Source organism: Solea senegalensis, linkage group LG1, assembly GCF_019176455.1.
Source record: "Solea senegalensis isolate Sse05_10M linkage group LG1, IFAPA_SoseM_1, whole genome shotgun sequence".
In the NCBI taxonomy this organism is placed as follows: domain Eukaryota; kingdom Metazoa; phylum Chordata; class Actinopteri; order Pleuronectiformes; family Soleidae; genus Solea; species Solea senegalensis.
In genome coordinates, this window is record NC_058021.1 from 28,745,143 (window position 1) to 28,764,961 (window position 19,819).

Consider the following 19,819-nt stretch of genomic DNA (forward strand, 5'->3'; position numbering starts at 1 on the left):
CCACCAAGGGAGAAGCAGGTAAGCACTGGAGCAGAGCACTCTCATACCAGAGAGCCTTTTGGTGAAGACCTGTGGCCACGAGTGGGTGTGTGAGTGTGTGAGTGTCAGAGCACAGAGCCCTTACGGCTTTAAGCATTGTTTACATGCAGATTCACCATCCATTCATTTAAACGCCTTCTGCAGTGTACTATTTTATGTCGTAAACCTTCTAATATTCATCCATTTCCTCGCTGTCTGTCCTTCCTCTGTCCTCTCCCTCACTCAACCCTCCACCCCCGCCCGTCCATGTGGCTTAACAGTCACCTCAGAAATAGTCAGAGAAAGAACTGCTGAGGTGTAAAATCCTTTCTGTTCAGCACACTCCACAGCACCACCTCCTATGTAATTCCTTGACTCCATAATTCCACTTTGTGCCAGAATAATGAATGACAGAGATCTTTTTTCCCTCCTCCCCTCTAAGGTCTACACCCTAGAGCAGTGAGGAGTCAGGCTGCAGTGTTGGAGGTCCAGAGAGATGGCCTCCTCTCCCTCTTGGTCCTGAGCTGGGCTCTTAATTAAGGAAATGACAGCTCTCTGAGCAGCAGCAGCAGCAGTAGCTATAATGTAGCTAATAGTGTTACAGGCGGCCACTCAAAAGTCAGTCTCTGGTGATTTTCGATCCCCACAAACACTATTGACCTATTCGAAGCAGCTTCTCCACCCCAGACTCTAAACACAGTATTACTTCCCCGTGGGTCCAGAGGGAGCCATCTGACTAAGAGCACCTGGAGTTATTGGCAGCAGATTATGCCCTGTGTTATTGTTGAGGGCTTTGGTGGGAGTAATGAAACACTGAGCTAAATCACTGGTGATTTGGGCTTGCTTGCATTCTACAAGGAGTTAAGTAAATCACTATAAAACCCTATGCTGAATTATGGTTGGCCACTTTCCTCCACGCTCCTTTCAGTCCTCTACTTTGGGTGGAAATGTGAAAGTGAGAATATGTGTTGCACGATATTTCTTTGTCTCGCCGCATTTCTCTCTGCGGCAATTTGACATCCGGTTTCAACCATATCAGTGGTCAAAACATCTGTGACGGTTAAGTTTAAAGCTTAAACTTTACTAACCCTAACCCTTTGGTTTGGAGATAAAAACAAGTCATTTCATAACATCGTCATTTCTGAGTTTTGGGAAACACAACGATCAACATTTCCTGACATTTTATGGACAAAGTGACTCCTTTTCACATTTACAATATTCACATTTAAGAAGGTAAAAAAATCATCAGAGAGCTTATTTTAACTTTAAAGTAAAAACTCAAACCGATTGATTGGTTATCAAAATAGTTATCAGTTAATAATCTAATAATCCTTGCAACTCTAACCACATCACAATTACAATTGTGGACGTAAAAATCACAATTAGATTTTGCCCAAAATGTTCAGCACTACACTTTAATAATGTAAATCACATTATCCCTTTAGCAGCATGTTTGTGCTGTAATTACCACAAGTAGAACTCCACTTAGAATAAGAATTTATGCTTTATTATACTCATAATGTTCAGTCTTTTGAAATGGATTAGATTTCAGTGGCAAGATGATTGACAGCATCTCAATAGCAAACACATGCACTCAGCCAGACATTTTCAAAAGGACTATTATAAAAATAGAGGTTGGCTGTTCATTCTGAATTGCCTGAATCGTTACAGGCCTCTATCTCACACATTTGACAACTTACATAATGCATTTCCACTAAAATAGCTTAAGTGTTAAAGCTTCTTTTATGGGCAAAAATTGATTCATAAATGCATTGAGGCGAAAGCTAACATGAACACAAAGCTTTCAATAACACCCATTTTATTCAGACTGTCAATGTAAGAAGCGGTTGCATTAGACAAGGTGGCATGCTGATTGCTTTATGAAATCCAGGCTAATTGTTTTGTGGTGGAGTCCTTGGGGCACCGTGCATTAAGACAGGCCGAATGAAGTCAAATAAATATAGCTCTTTGCAGCCCACAGCAACACCGACACCCCCCCTAAACACATGCATACAAAGCACAGAGAGGCCCGGTGCCTTGTGTGGCATTGAAAGTCGCTCTCCAGTGGCCACTTTGGTGATCAATGAAAGAGAATTTATCTGGTGGCGGACATTGGCAATATTTCCATGACATAAATCACATCAAATTGCACCCTGTGTCCTGTGACAGATATTATATTTCACTCATGGTCTCTTTTCACGTCACTGTCACCATAAGTTTGGAATTAAGACTCTTTTTGTGCAATTCAAATCATCCTCTTCCCTTTACAGTCAGGGTCTTTAAAAAACACACTGAATGTGAACATATTTTAGAGTTAAATAGTGGCTGAAGAATGTGATTTAAGGACACGGGTGCCGTTACAATAGCAACTCAACTGCTCAGAAATTCAGAAAAGAGGGTTAAAGCACCAATGTCCTTGATAAATGTAAAGCGATGTTGAATGTGCGTCGCCTGGTCTTTCATCCATTTGGCCCGTGCTTTCATCTCTCCTCACATCAATACGTCCATTCATTCCACTTTATTCATTGTGTAACCTGCGTATAATCACAGCATCAAAGGAGTTTCTTTTTGGTATATATATATATATATATATATATATATATATATATATATATTTTTTAGTAGTATTGTGTACAGTGCTAATCTTCATCTGGGTATTGGCTTAAGCATCACTCACATTAGATAGGTAGATTTCTTATAGAAAGGAAAAGCAAAACATGTACAAAGACTCAAGTAATAAAAAAGAATTGGAGATTGACTCCCTGGGTATTTCTCCTGTCAGCCATTTAATTTTGTTAAAGAAATTACACAAGTCCTTTGGGGAAGGATGTGCATGTGTATTTATTTATTATTGATTTTTTCCCCTGAGATAAACGCGTTAACGTTACGGATATTTGCAAGGGGATGAAGCTTTCTTAGTTATTGTGAAATGCCGCAATGAAACGCATCAAGAAATCGTTATTCACTAAGTCTCCCACTCTGTTTATCAGATAGAATACATAATTCACAACCAATATCTTAAATACAGTCATGAGCGGTTTGAAGCTTATTGACAATTTCATAAAGTTGCATTCTTTCTTTATAGTCTCATAGCCTTAATTTAGCTAATTGGCTTTGTTGTAATGATAACTGGAACAATCGCTGTCAGTTCAACCGTTCGAGATGGTCGGAAAGTTTTAAATGAAATGAAAATCAAGCGGCTCGTTTCGAGTCGGGAGCAAAGAAGTTAATTCAATAACGACCTCAGGGAGAAGCAACAATACCTTTTTGCAACCTCATAATGGGGCTGGGCAATATGGACGGACACTTTTCCACAGTAAAAGGGTTTCAAATCAGTTTTAGTAATTAAAAATAATCATTCAATAATGGTTGCAATAAAATGTCACATAAATCCCATTCCCATTTGTCAAAAAAAACAGTGGGATTTTGTCAGCTTCGGTTCTATGACACGCATAGATGTTAGCATTATGTTTATCGTGATACTTACTAGGGATGGGAATCGGTATCAGTATCACTCCGATACTGGTCAAAATCACTGGATCGGATATCGGACACTTGAAATTGTCAAATCCAATAGAGTCATATATATCACATGCTTCACCATGCACAGGCTATAAAAATAAGTCATGTCTGGGCTGTTTATTTTTTCTTTTGGGAGGACAAAAAATATTTGTTACACAGTTGGAGAATCATGTTAAAAGCTTCATAGTTCATAAATGGTCTAAAATGACCGTATCAGACTAATATCAGTATCGGTAGATAGATACTCAACTTTGTGATCGGTATCAGATGCAAAAAAGTGGTATCATTCCATCTTAATCAAAAGTTGCAAAATAGCAGCTTTTATAACCTGATCATTGAGGGCTGTGGAGTTCTGTAGTTCCGTTGTTTTGTTTCCAGCACGAAACGTCACAGTTTCTCGCACAGGTGACACAGAGGTGAAAACAAACAGCACAGGGCAGAACAATCATTGGCAATGGGAATGGTGTTAATTTCATTTTTTTTTTTTTAGCTCTATACCCGCTAATTTTGGCGTGAAAGAGGCTTCAGTTAAAGATTGCTTTTCACTCGTGAAGGGGTGTTGAAAAACCTGTTAAATGTCTTTTTTTTTGTTGGTAAAAACACACACAAAAAAACAAACTTTATTTAACCAGAAATAAAACTCGCTGAGATTAAAAATCTATTTTGCAAAAGGACAGGGTTGCAGCTACTCAAACATACACCATACAGAAGACAATATAAAAGTGTAAACAAAAGATTAAATCACATAATCAGCACATTTTCAGTCAAAATAAAGTGCATTGAGGCAAAACATCTGCAGCCCATGTCATTTAAAAAACTGTGAATGTATCCAATGAGACCAGATCCTTCAAATCAGATAAGTCAGATCGTTTTGATCCAGTCACAGGAACATTTAAAATTTCCCAATAGACTGAAAACAACAAAGACTTAAATTCTTACATTTTGCAAATATAGGGCAAAACATTCATAGAAATGATGCTCACAATACTGCTTATTTAACCTTTGCTATATTGACATTGAACAAATTATTTTTGTCATTGATTGAATGATTATGTTTTAATCTTATAATATGCTCGCTCTAGTTGCAACAGATTCTCATAATTGTGTACTTTATCTGGAGCTTCTTTATCGACTTTAACACACCTCCCACGGTCTTTCCTGTACATTCAGACTGATCTTAATGCCATAAATGGAGAGTGCACAGGGGTGGGGCTGTGCACACTGTGATCCATAATGGGTGAAATAATTGGTGAAAAGAGACTGGCCTGTCAAAATATTCATTGCATTGTGAGGTTGATAAGCGCGAGGCCTTGGCCGGCCAAGCAGAGGTAGAAAACCAGCTACGGAAAAAAGCAGGCTTCCCCTTGGGCTTTCACATCAACCATCAACTTGCTTGAGGTTCATTTGTTAGGTCACGCCATTCACCAATTATTTGGATTTTATGTAAAGATGAAATGATTTTAGTTGGCGGAGGAGAGTTAAAAATGTAACACATAAATATACTTGACAGGCAATGAGATCCCGCTAGCGAGGCGATTCAATAGTGCTCTTTTAGTTTTTATAAAACGAGAAAACCACTGGATACCCAGTGCATGTACATTTAACAAAAACACAACTTAGCCTTGATGAAAAGAAAGTGGGTTTTTTTTCTTACTCATGGTAGAGATGTGATTGCATTTTTTTAAAATAATTACCCATATTGTAAAGTTAAAAAGGCTGTGTAACCCTTAAACCTGACTCCACGTAGTTCGCTTTACTTTATCTCCATTTTATTCAAGGTAAAAGCCGCTTTATGAGGGAGCAGTACATTTATAAAGATGTTATATTCAGCTTTTGTATCGTACATAAAAAGCAGGTGTGTGTTTATTAAATCATAGATGACACATGACCTTTTATGTAAAACGATTGCATTGATGTTTTAAAGGTAAACAAGCCAATTTGACAGTATTTTGCCTGTAAATTGATGTAACAGCTATGACTAATGGGACTTTAAGTCACTCCTCTGTACGCAGACTAAGCTTTTAAATCTCTAACTTCAGTAATAAAGGAGAACTTTACTCACGATTTCTGCCGGACTAGAACAAAAGCTTTAGTCCCCAAATGTTGTGCATTTACAGACATCACATAATGCACTTGTGTAATTTAGATTATCTGTAACATAGGAGAAAGAATCTGTGGTTTACACCGTGGTTTGGTTTGATTTATGACTCTGAAAACACACGGCAGTACAATCACTACAAGATTTTGTCAAAAATGCATTTGTTTTGTTTGAGGTTCTAGTGCCGGTGCAATACTAATGTTTCCATCATGGTCCAGTTTGGTTTGGTACGGTATAGCACGCTTTGGTATGTTAACGCCCTGGGTTAGGCTTGCACTTCGATGGCCACATCAGTGAGATAAGTAGTGTAACGTCGTAGCGTCATCGAAGGATGACGTGTCTCAACCAGAGGTCTACACATGCATTTCAATAAGTTGAAACGCTCACATAACGTGACATTTCTGGCGCTGTGATAAAAGTGATAAAACTCACCACATAAATTAGTCATCTATGAATGGAAGATGCAAAGGCAGATTGCTTTGCGTGGTCCATTCATACAGCTCGGTCTGGGTCCCTATGACTTCATTTTTACCATTGTACTCACAAGATATTCTTCTGATTTAACCACTACAACGTTATTTCATCTCTGTGGTTTGAAGACATGGACACAAATGCAACTTTTTCTTTGTGCGTTCCATGTTATGAAAGTCTTAGCGACTTTTTTTCAAAAGACTATTGTTAAAGTTGAGGTTTTCACACATATTTGCTTTTGTTAGATACAAGTGCCCTAGGCTTCAAACTCTCTTTGTGTTCTGTTCTTTTAAACAAATACTCCCAGGTTTTTAATATGAAAGGATTCTTTTTTTTCTTCCTTCTGAGCAATGAATTAAATGGCTGACATTCAAGTGTCTTACTGAAAGATGACCTCACCTTTACTGCACATGAGTCTGTGTCAACAGTGAGGCGTCGTGTTCTTGATATCATCAGGGTCAAAGGGTCAGGGTCAAAGCAGCCATTTGGACCATTTAGAGCAGTCCACACTTAAAACACTGCAGGGACGATTCAGTAAGATAGGGATTGGTATGATACCCAACCGTTGGTGTCCTTTTATTTTCCCTGCAGCCATCAGCAAGCTTATTATCATGTCCCTGTCTGCTGTGCTCCACTCTGCCCTCGTAGCAAACAGGTCTAATTGTGTCTCGTCGCTGCAGGCTCAGAACAGAGGGGGGTACGGGTGGCTTAAGATGAGTGATACTCACGGATGTAAATGGCTGAATAATATGGCCCCAGTGTTTGTGGTGGAGCAGTAATTTAAGCCATCGGGGGCCGGTCTGTATGCATCATCTCCCATCAATGAGCCTCTCCACTGGTTGGTAATTTGTCCAGTTCTACAGTGGTTATTGATAAAACACTTAAATACAAATTCCCCTCCGTTCCCAATTGCCATCCCTCAACTGCGCACAGCACATTATTGAAATACCACAGCGTTGTCTGCATCGTGTGTTTATTTTTTTAACACTCACTGTGGTCTTAACCTTTTATTCTGTGGTTTTTTCCTTTCCTTTTTTTTTCTCTCCATGAATCTCTGTTATGCTCCCAGGAGCTCGGGACGGTTCGGTCCAGTCTGATGCCAGCAGCAGTCCTTCAGAGCAGAGTCACCTGGGACAGCCTCACCCAGGATATCCAATGGGTCCACAGGTGAGTGGGAGAATCCAAAATAACCTGAAACCAAACTTAGAACACCATGCATGCACACATACTGTTTGATTGAATATATACTTTTGTATAGCTCATCCAATAATGTACGATTTCATAAATTGCAGGATTTTTCCCTTTTCAAGATGGAACATTGAGTTAGTTTTCATTGCTAAGTTGTTCCATGCGTATGTGCAAGGAGGTGGAGTGAGAAACATATACTCACTGCTGCTGCGACTAATACTTTTGCATTAGTCTGGAATGTTAATGCGCATTAACTAACTTGGTGGGTGACACAAAATGGACCTGATTCACACGCATTATGGGCTAAACACTCCAGTACATAGTAGGGCTGTAGCAGCTAATGGATTCTTAATTGATTACTAAATTTAATCACCACCTATTTTGATAATCCAGCTATATTATCTGGTATCGTGGTGCTATTTGTGGACAAAATAAGACATTTAAGAACATCATCATCATGTTGAGATTTGGGAAACACTGATCAACATTTTGTGGACCAAACAAGTACTGACATTAATAAACTGCATCCACAGAAAATACTTCAACTGTCAGCATTTTAAGTAATTAAGTTTATTCAAACTACGTTTTGCAACTTCTTTACTTTAGTTTGATTGAATTAAAAAATTTAGCTCATTCACTCAGTAACCAAATAGTTATCTTTTAAATAAATGATTAAATCATCTTTTGATCTTTTGAACCTATTGATTTACTCTGTGCTTCTATCAAATGAGTGTATTGCATTTAATCACATTGAGATAAACATTGGCTGAATGCTACAACCAGGAATCATTTTCAGCCAAAATGTGAGATTACCACGGTTTTTTTTTGTCATTGCACATCATCTTCAAATATAATTAAGCTGTGGCACTAATCAGCCGACAATACAGGCCTTGTCATAACAAGCAGGGGAGCAAAGAGCCCGAGCCTGCAGCTCTGTTAATGGCTCAATCAGCCATTGTCCGATCTGATTGAATTTATTGGCCTGGTGGCTCGCCGATGTTAAATGAACATCTATCTCATTAGTGCTGCTCAATGTCAGCTCTCAGCACACACACAAACACGTGCTCACCACACACACACACACACAAACACAATGTCAGGTTTCCCCCATCCTCTTTAATAAGGCTATTCTCCCTGAACAACTCAATGACAGTCAATCCTCATCAGGATAAACCAAAGAGGAAACATGAGAAGGAGGAAAGCTCTTCACTTTTGTTGTGAAAGTGTTCAGGGTGAGGAATCCCTGGTGAAGAAGACAATCTACTGCAAGAGGAGATAAAGGATGAGCTTAATTAAAAGCACTCCTCTGATTACACACACCCTCACCGGTCAAAGTCACTGTTTTGGTAATAGATAGGAAATAAAACACAAAAGCATCTGGAGCAGGCAACAGTTAGAGTCTGAGCCTCAGCAGGCGGCTCTCAACAGTCACCATCTAATATATTAATGCTGTCAGTACAGTCTCTGTGAAGCTAACACTTTTCAGAAACAAAGGCGCTCCGCATGCCATACCCAATTCTCTTGTTCCAGGATCAATATGTTTTGATAGATTCTCGCTCCAGAGCCGGATATTGTTCGAACAACCATTATCCAATGGTAGTTTACCCAACATGAATCCACCTTCCTTCTGTTTCCCACTTGCAGTTAGGATGACAAAAGTCTGCTATCTTGGTGATTATGGGCAATTTCTCAGTGCCAGAGCTGCCAAGCAGATAGAATATCCTATTCTCCCCTGATGGGCAGAGAGGTTGGGTACCACATCCAGTCCTGAATGGGGCTGTTTCCTATCCAGAGCCCAACACACACTCAGATCTGTGTGTCCGTGTGGCCCCTAGGAGACCACTTTTCAACGCTCAGCTGTCAGGCCTGCCAAGCAGTGTACAGCAGCTTTCCAACAGCACCTACGGTGAAAAGGAGTGAGAGCATCAGGCGAAAAGGCAGAAGTGGAACTGCTTGTGAATCTGGATGAGTGATGCTGGGGATGCTTGTGGCGAAAGCTTGTTGTGTGGCTGCGGAAGGAGACTTAATTGTCTTCACGCTAACTGTATTGTAATCTCTGATTTTGAGATGCGCACGTACAGTGTTTCTTCCTCAGATGGCGATCAAAATCCCTTCTAAAACTGGCACGACAAACTGCCTAAAGACCAAGCGCTCTCTCTCTCTCTCACATGCTTTAAAAAGAAAATCTCCAACGTGGTTTCTCTTGGCAGCTGCCTGTGTGCCGAACAGCTGCGTGCTTCTCCAAAGCTGCCTGTAATGATAAATAAATCAGGGCTTTATCTGATTATTGTGGAATTGTCTTTTAATGTTATTCCCTTCCATGTGAGACAGTCTTTGCTGTCAACTCTGCAATCTCATTTTGTTTGCATCAGAGATGAAATGTTCAAAGGGTGTCTTTGATTATACGCCGTTTCAATTCAAGATTAAATTTAGTGTAAAACGTGAGATTAAACATATGTCACTTGTAGCTAACAAAGGCGTCGCCTCTGTTATTGTCCTTTGAGGATTCTTTGAGCCGCTGTATTATTATTAATTCATTTTTTTTAAAGCTAATGGCAAATGTCATTTCGAATGCTCTCAGAAGTGTCATATTGTCGCTGGTTATACGCCGTTGTTGTATATCAAAGCAAATGTTGAGAGTGAGGAATCCTAGGCAGCGCGCGCGATAACTCCTCCTCTGTGCTTTTTTCTTCTTTTAACTTCATAACACAAACAGGTATTCATTTTTTATATATTTTTATTGAACCAGCAAAAAGTTCCGCTGAGATTAAGAACCTCGTTTTTTCAGGGGAGACCTGGTGGAGATAAGTAGCAGCACAAATAAAACGTCACATTGGAGATTGAAAAGACTATAGACAATAGATAAGGAATTCACTTTCATAACTAGCTCATCCAAAAACAGTGACTCCAGGTATTCCATTCATTTGTCTTTCAGCGCTGATATCTTCCCCTGAGGTCTCTTCATGCCTTTGTGGCTTTAAACCCATTTGACCTCGTACCTTTTAAACTATGATCACATGTGTGTCGGAGTGGATGCAGGCGTTCTGCACCACGCTGGGTTATCACAGTGACACGCCTGTCACCTAGGAGCACCAGGCTCAGCCGTACGGTGGTCTCTTCGCAGCAGTCAGCCCGCTGTGCAAACAGCAGACACCCCATGCAAAACAGAAGCAGATAGCTGACAATTGGAGTTAAAGGCTTGTGAACTTAAGTCGCAGTGGGTGAGTCAACATTGAGCGGAGCTCGCCTAGCGACGCACAAATATCGATTTACTGAGGGCACAACGACACACGCTGACGTGTGAACGTAGTTTTATTCCAAACAATTCAATTTGTTATTTAAAGAGTGTTTTCGCTGGGTTCTGCAGCATCTCCTGCCCCTTACCTGTTTGTGAAAATCTAGTTTTTAAAGGTTTTTATGTGAATAAATAACATTTAAGGCAACATTCTTAGTGTGTTCATGGAGACTTTAGCTGTGGCACAAACCTTCCCATTTCTGTTCAAAAGCTTTCAATGAAACACATGTAGGTCTCTTTGCAAACCCACTCCCTTGGAAAATGCATTTGAAGTCATCTTCTACTGTGTAAAATATCTCAGAGCGATCCTTCTGATAACATATCTTTTTCCTCTTTGGGTATGACTGCACCGATTCCACTCTAACTAATGTGAATGAATGGGTACATGAAGAGATGAGAGCGATGTGTTACATCCCTCATCAAAAGAGTAAAATACTGCCACTTTTATAATGGCACTGTGTATTTCAGGTTCATTTTTGTGGGAAATGTTGAGCTGGAATAAAACATAAATCACTCGGCATCTCCGTGAAGGAAAAGTTCTGAGCTCCTTCACACAGATTGGATTTGATCTCAGTTCCAACGGCAGCGGGTTTTTTGACGATCTGTCTACGACACAGCAAAGCGCAGAATTCAGCTGCACTGCAACCGCGTTCATCAAAGTGCACTGATTAGTCACACGCTCAAGCTGGCGACGTTCGCTGTATCGGTTTTACTCAGTTTAAAAATCTGGTGGGCGTCTACATGATGTCCTCATTCTGTGTTTTACATGTTGCAGCACAAACATGTTGGACGAGGCTTTACTGAATCTCATGTTATCTATGTGGAAATAATAATAATTCTGATCGAGCTGTAATTACAAGCAGCATTAGTTCTTGATTTCGATTAGTTTGTGTTGTAGGTTAATGAAGGAGTTTATTTGTTAGATATGTCACTTCTTTTGACGTCGGATACATTTTCTATATTTGTCACTAGTGGAATATTATAGTGCTTTCTATTATTACAGTTAGTCTAAAGTTTGGGTCGCAAAGTAAGTAGAAACCAAGCATTAAATCTTTAATCTATGATAAAAATTTATTTTGTATTGTGGATACCTTTAAAACATTGGATACAGAGAATAGACTTTTATGGAACTGAAATATGGCAATAATCTAGCAAGTAGCTGCAACTCAAACACCGCAATACAAATGTCCTCCTTGGTGTATGCCTTGTATAAGTGATGATATTTTGATGATATGAAAAAAAATGATTCCATGAATGTGTCTCTGCATGTTTGTGTTCCCTGTAGTCTTTGCTGGTGGCGCAGCAGCTGGCCAATGCTGTAGGTGGCGTGATGTCTGGGGCAGCACCAGGCATGAACCAGCCCATCCTCATCCCCTTCAACGCAGGCGGACACCTTGGCGGGCAGCAGGGCCTGGTCCTCTCGCTGCCCACAGCCAACCTCCAGAGCCTGGTGGCTGCTGCTGCTGCGGGGGGCATCATGACGCTCCCGCTCCAGAACCTGCAAGGTAAGACAGACGGCAACCAAACCAGACTTTCAGCCAATTTCCAAAATTGACTTAATTTCTATTTTTTTTCCCAATTTGTTATTCATTGACAATGACATTTCATGGCATCAGGATGATGTACTTAAAATGGTCCAAATGTCATGGTAATGCCAAGCTCTAGCATATTTTTTAAAGGTTCAGTGTGTAAAAGTTTTGGTGAAATTGTTTTCATTTGACTGAAGTTGAAGATTAAATAATTATACTTACTTATTTTTATACGCGTAGAACGACTTGGAGGCCTTCTTTTGGATTACCGTCCGTGTACCACATGAAAATATGATCTTTATATTTGAAATGTAGAATATTTGTACATATTTTATACATTTTAAAATGATCCTTCCCTCTGTTACCGAGAGACCAATGTTGCTTAATTTTACACACTGGACTTCAGGTTTTTTTTAAATCATAGTTTGAGGAGGGACAATGCACCGTCTGTTCAAGAGACTGTTTATTTTTCATGTCTGCACAATAAAGTAAAATGTTTATTTTTATGTTCTATATTGTAAATGTTTAACATCACACTGGTGATTATTCTGTGCACTCTACACTGAGTGTACGGGCTGTTAAAGTCACAGTAACTGAACATCCCATAAAAAAACGAAAATAACTGGATGTTTTAAGTAGACATCAATATTTTAAATCAGTTGCTGCGTGAGGTTTTTATTTGTTATCCATGATGACTCAAAGAATCAGCACTATTACCAATAAATATAACTTAGTAGTGCTCACAAGAACAGTCTTTATACATTTCCACTCTGTGGGACATTTGTGTTGTTTCTCACAAAGAAAAATGCTTTACAAAGCTTCTGCACAGGTTAGAATCCTTCAGGGGTTTGTATCCCAAAAAGCTGCCATTCTCAACTCGCCCAGAGGAACAACCGTATTAATTACAGGTCAATGTTTTGCAGTGCAGCACCAAAGCACTTTATGCCTCTTTTCTGTGCATAAGAGTGCACTGTACTTTACTTTTTTATCTCCTTTCCACCTCATCTGTCCATCCACATGCCAGTGCTTATCCTCGCCTTTTAAACTTTAATGCCCAAGTGTTCTCTTTTGATCATAGTTGTAAATGGTTTTCATTTTAATGTTTAAAACATTGTCTCTTTTATGCCATTAGATTGAGGGATGGATGGAGAAACAGTCAGTCATAAATCTTGGATGAGAGAGCCCCAGTAATGTAAAAAGATGCCAGGCTACATGTAAAGCAGTGTGTTTTTAGGTTGGAGATTACAATAATGACAGTGCAGCACAAAGTGCAGGGAAGGCTCCCTTCATGTGAAATGGATAGACAGATGCCCTGAGTGAGGAAATGTGGAGGTAGAAGCCTAATGGACACAAACATGCATAAATAACAGCAGCCATCGCTGTGGGCAGAGCTTTTAATAAACCTGCGTCTACCCAGTGAGTTTGTCAGTGTATCCGTCAGTGGTGGACGATAATGGGCCCAGCAGGCCTGTCTTACTCACACTTTAACAGATCTTCCTCCTGGTGCATGAGGGACAACCCAGAGGCTTCAGTGATCTGATGAACTGATCGACAGACACATTGTCAGGGTGTCAGGATGCCAAAACAAACACCTCTCCGTCATCCTTATTGTTCACTGCCAAACAAACCAACAGACAGTCTGGAATCCAGTGGCCTGATAAAATTCCCCATCCATGGGAGATAGTGAAAAAAAAACACTCTAGCTTTTGTGGCAGATCTTTTTTTAAGAGTGCGGACTGACAGACTGCCTGTTCGCATGTCCTCTTATCTGAGGGGGATTCATTGAAGGGACCTCCGTGGAGAGAAAGTGACACAAGTCACGAGTGAAGCTAAATGTCTTGACTGTGTCCGGGCCCCTCTGGCCACACAGTGCTCCTCCACTCTCCCCTGTCGGAGTTCATCACAGCTGCTCTGAATGAGGCCTGCTGGCACAGCACCTCTGTCAGACAACTGCAACCCTGGCCTCTGCCTCCCCCCTTCTCCCCTCACCCCCATGCCTCCCCTTCCCTCCACTCCCAGCTCCTCTGGGTCTCCAGGACTGATTATTCACACATAAAATACAGAGCCGCGCTGTCGCCGGGGAGCAGTGGGCTCATTTCACGACCTCAGGAACAAGTGTGCTTTACAGCACTCGCGCTGCTAGCTAATTAGTGTCAGATCAGACACAAGACAACTGCGAGGCACAGTAATGAGACTCCAGGAGGAGCCCGACCAATGGTGGTATTTAAATGTAATGAAGCGGCTAATGACCAACTAATAAGGCTGTTTGTCTTGGAGAATGGGCAGTCGAGGGTGGAGGAGCTGTGTACTTAACCCAAGAGTCGTCATGCTGGCAGTCACATAGTCCTCACACATCTACATAGTGTTTACAAGTTACATTAGGTCAGATTTATGTATTTAAATCCATATTATTTTCTACATTTGAATCTGAAATCCCACTGCGAAGCCTCCAGAATCTTGATCTGATTCTCGCCATGTTGACATTTTACTGCTGGAATTTCACAGGTGTCGCCTTTAACTAGGCTCCTATTGGATGATGTCAGCTGTCAATCAAACTGGTGTCCACCAGGCTGTACCAAGCTGTTCTTTACCATCTATTTAGAGTGGGAACAGAGTTTTTGGAGAAGACCTGAAACTTGTGATTTACTCCTCAGGAAAATGTTTACTGACATTATAAAAAGTGATAAATAGGCGGATTTTCCCATTAAAAATTCTGTTTGCAACCCGCAACTTCAGCCCCTGGTGGCTATTTGTTATATTCCTACTTCTCGATTGACTTCACTCAGGAAACTGGAACACTCCATCCATTTTTTGTATAAGGTATATGGGTTAAACTCACGTTTAAATGGCATTCACTCGCAGGTTTGGTTTGGTTTGGTTATTATTTTGAAGGAGATTCTGAAATAGAAAAACAACAAAACAGTAAAAAGATCATTGTGCTCCAAAAATGACAGATATACCTGCTACTGTTATTGTTAAAGAGGTTTTATTCAGCTTTAACGAGGGAAATTAGGTGAAATCACAACAATGACACACAGCATCTATCACAAGTCATCATGCTAAATAGGCTGGCTCAAGTTAATTCTGACGGGAAGGAACCGGCCGATCTGTTGTGAGCTGTAGGAAAGCAGCTCCTTCAGACTGTGATGAATAACTATCACTGTAATGGGGCTGTGCTGTAAAGTTGGAGCGGTTGCTTGAATAAAACCGAGCAGCATCCTGTGGCAGACTCGGTAAACACAGGCACCATTGTAACTGGTTATTTGTCAGAATGATTTATGCTCACAAACATGCAGTAAAAACAAATTCCCAATGAAACTAAACAAGAGAGAAAGTTATCTTTTGTGACAGAGTGCACACAATTCTCGCTGACTTCACAGAGGCAAAAACTAGGTTGGGTCATGCTTGAGGTCTGTTTATATGACAGCTCATGAGAATAAAAAAAAAACACACACAATATGATTTTCATAGTTTTGAACACAAGTGTGTGACTGAGGCAGACAGAACATGTGCAGATATGTGTTGTTGCGTTCAGTGCTAATTCGCGGCTGCATTTTTAATAGGTTTCGTTTCACATGTTTTTTTGAAAACACAGCAAAGCATGATTACCATACTTGTAAAAGCGGTTGTATCAAAGCACTGTACATGTAATGCACAATGGGAGGAAGCAGAACAAAGTCTCATCTGTCTACTCCTCTTCTCCGTGACTCACTCAGAGCTAATGCAAGAAGCTAGTTTACCGGAGCTCTGTCATATTAATAAGCGTCTCCCTTCTTATTTGCTCTCAGCAGAAAAAGCCAGGCAGCGCATCACATCAGAGAGTGGAGTTTTAATGGTGAGGTGAGAGAATTGTTCCTCTGTAGTCGTCCGCAGGAAACACAAAACAGCACTCAGGCTTCCCCCGATAAAGGTCGGCCTCCCACTCACCTGCGGTAATGAGACACGGTGTCAGTGCCAATCAAAGGCACGTCTGCCGTTTTGATGGAAATGCTCAGTGGTGTCGTTCGCAGGTTGCGCTTGTTGGCGTGATACAAATTAGGGAAATCACTTCGCTCATTACACCACCAAAGGCTGGGGCTCCTGGGGGGGCAGAGCCAGATGTTTCCACACTAGTTAGACACATCAGACTGCATCTCTTCTGCCTCAGCTGACTGCTGCTCCTTTAAGATGTTAGCTCACCGGGCCGAGCCACTGACTTAACCTCTGTCTGCTGTGGGAATGCTTCTGTGTCCCTTTACCCATTACATTATCGGAGCTGGAGAACTTCAAACATCCTTTTTGGGCTTGTTATAGCCTCACTAGTTGCTCACTGTGGGATTCCTTTCCTTGTGTATTTTCGTCAGAGTCATTTTGGCGTAAGAAAAGAGACAGGCTATTGTCTGTGAGCACATTAAGTGAGCGCAGGATAAGAAGTCCACATTTCCTTACATGATGTCCCTTTCTCCCTCATTGCTGTTTAATTTGAAGTGTTCTCAAGCCGTGTGTATTCCACGCCGTCCTTTAATGATTTAGCTTTGCTGTGGCTGTGAGATGACTCGCAGGGGAGAGAGCCGCATTAAATAAATAACAGTGATAAAATGTAGACCTCATACATTTCAAAGCTAATGCAACTAGCAGTGCAATAGGAGCAGCTGCACACAGTCCTGGAGCGGTAATTTGATTGATTTGTTGTGACAGCAGCCAAATAATTGAGAGTGAGAGGTGCTGCTGGAGATGAAGCGCAGGCTGAGGCAGGTTCGCCAAGGCAGTCCCAGCAGATACGGCACCCGAGTTCTCATCTCTGCCATTGATATCTGCCAGTGGTTTATTGTTTGTCTTCAATAAGCAGCTTGGAAACGTGCGGCGGCAGCGGCGGTGGTGGTGGGGGTGTTAGTGCCTTTGTGACAGTTTGCCGACGGAAATAAGGGGGGAAAAAAAAATCACCAATCAAAACGTACAGAGGAAGCGATGAGAGGGTTAGAATCAAACACATAAATTTATAGTCGGGGCTGATGCGCAGGTTTACTGTACATGCACGAGTGAACACACAGACACACTCCCATGAGACGCCTGATTTATACTCTCATGTCTTTTTTGATGCCGAGATGTGAGTAAATTTTACCCCCCGGTGTTCCACTTGTTGCAGACATGCTAATGATTTGTTCCGAGTTCAAGTTACACATATTTCGTAATTGCACAAAAATAACTACAAATGATGCACAGTGCATCTGATTATGAAGCCTGTTTCTTTACTTTAAACCTACTGTATGTATCCCAAGATATTTTTGCGCTTTTCCATCCTGCGTAAGAAGCACAAGCTCTGTCTGTCGTAAACCTGCCGCCTTTTGACTGGTGTTTTGTTGCTGGTGGCAGTGTCGCTCCGGCTCAGGACAGTAGAGCACACGGCCAGGCCCTGAAATAGAAAGAAATAAATATAAGAAGAAGAAAAAAGGAGGTGGGATGGAGGGGTTTAGTGTTTATGGCAGTGTGGAGGAGGACAATAATATTGTTAATCAGATGTGGTTGTGTCTGCTCGTCCACAGCAGACCCTGACATCTGCCCCCACTGGTAAACACTGGGGGAGGCTTTTTGCAAACCTGACATAAATACACAGACTACGAGATAGTCTATCCACATTACACACTGTGTCTGCCCTGTGTGCACTGTTTACACACAGAGTGTGATGCATTCATTTAAATAGATTTTGCAGTAGTTAGGCCTGGGCGATATGGCTTATAAATGATATCTTGACGTTTTGAGGCTATATTTCGATATATCTTGATGCAAATCTGCACACAGGCTGTGACAATACATTATTAATTCTGCAATGCACACAAAAATAAACCCTAAAGGAATATAGCCATTTCTTGATTCTAGCTGCTACTGATCTGTATTACAGACAGTTGTTAACTTAAGTTTTCAATCAAAGCAGGATATTCTACATGTGTAAGAAACATTTTTGCCAATAAATACTAGTCACAGTCTCAACTCTCGATAGAAAGCATAAAAACATGAAACATTTAAAAAAAAGGATACAGAGGATCGTAAAACCACATATGAAGCAAAACAAAAACAATGGGAGTCCAACTCAACCTGTGTTAAACGTGATGGAATAATAGTAGGTTTTTAAAGATTCATAGACATTCTGCTGTAACACCAATAATCAGGCTTTGGTAATTCTGTTTTCTTATCTAAATGTATGTCAGTTCCACCCATATTTAATCGATTTACAATATAATATTATACATATCATACTATTGACTACAGTTATACTGCAACAGCCTTCAAAACCAGACAAGATCACAGATGTAAATATCACTACATGATGATATCCTAAATCTAATACCATATCTTGTCTCACGTCACAATATTGATATAGTATTAATATATAGTCTAAGCAGTAGTATATTGGGAGAGCATAGTTCTCTTATTTTTGATTTTAAATTACAGTATTAGCTTCCTGTTCTATGGAACCATTCTAAATTATCCCATCATAATGCATCTGCTTTCTCTTACCTATCACCAAATTAATAATAGTATGTCATTAAAAATATTTTAAAATTGTCACATAAATAAAATGTCATCACCAGTCGCATTAATCACAAGTCAGTGGTTTCAACAAACAACAAGGTGTTGAGTCCAATATAAATTACAGAACATAATAATGTGTTGTTTTTCTTGATATTTCAACACTTGTGAAATGCTTCCAGTAAATGGCTTGACCACTTGGCCCCGGAGTTGTTTTGTGGAAATTACATCGCACTTTCTCCCTCCACTTTTGGACCAGGGCTGTTTCCGGAAAGATTTGCTAAAGGTCTGCCGTATTGCTGAGGTGCAATCCAGAGGCTTTCAGCAACAATCTGTAGCCAAGCATTTTAAATGAAAATTGATTTGTGATTTACATGGTCAGTGAGGGGAAAATGAACTTATGAAATGTTGTAAATGAAATATTAGACAAGGTGCAGTGGGAGAGAGCAGACAGAGATGGTAATCTTGTGGAACTGGAATTCCCGCCTGGCAGAACTGGGTGACATTTTACATTTATCTGTGTTCTGCATGAGTTGTAATGTTAATGGTAATTTTATTGGACTGAACTGAAATGAAAATGGTGTTATCACCGATTGCTTCAAATGCGGAATTGTGTAAAGCAGCATAGCTGCATCCTTTATTTCCCATTCCCCGGTAATGTGAGTCATTGCATAATCTGTCCTAAGGTTGCATGTGTATGTTCAGCCTTTTTATATCAGTGCGTGCAGAGCACCATGTCATACACCTTTTACCACACAATTGAATACACATACTGTTGTGTTTTCGTCTTCATAAAAAGGCTACATTTGTTTAGAAATGTCTATCAGGAAGGTATTTACTTACTTATGTTTGTGTAAATATCACTTAATGGGACTTAAAGATATAGTATGTTATATTTCTGCATTAGAATATGATTCGACCAAGCGTCAAGTAGTGTCTTTACATGAGCTAAATTGTTTACAGAAATCTGTAAAACAAAAGAGTGAGGAAAGGCATTACTTTACTACTTTACTTCACAAAATCAAACACAACAACTGCTCTCAACATCATCACTCTAGGTCTTTTGTTATTGCTTCGATTTAGAGACCTCTAGAGGCAGAATTTTGTCATTCTGTGCATTTAAATTAATCAATTTCATTGGAAAAAAAGTTAGATTTTTCTATTGGAGTCCAACTATTATCTTGTCACTGT

General features: G+C 40.3%; 1 protein-coding gene across 1 annotated transcript in view; it reads left to right on the top strand.

Moving 5' to 3' along the window:
* The window catches only part of pou6f2 (POU class 6 homeobox 2), a 77,321-nt gene that overhangs the window by 10,344 nt on the left and 47,158 nt on the right, over positions 1 to 19,819 (top strand). The window contains exons 3-4 of the mRNA XM_044032176.1: positions 7,179 to 7,276; positions 11,878 to 12,097. Of these exons, the coding sequence (XP_043888111.1) occupies positions 7,179 to 7,276; positions 11,878 to 12,097 (318 nt within the window). The remainder of the gene's footprint in view (positions 1 to 7,178; positions 7,277 to 11,877; positions 12,098 to 19,819) is intronic.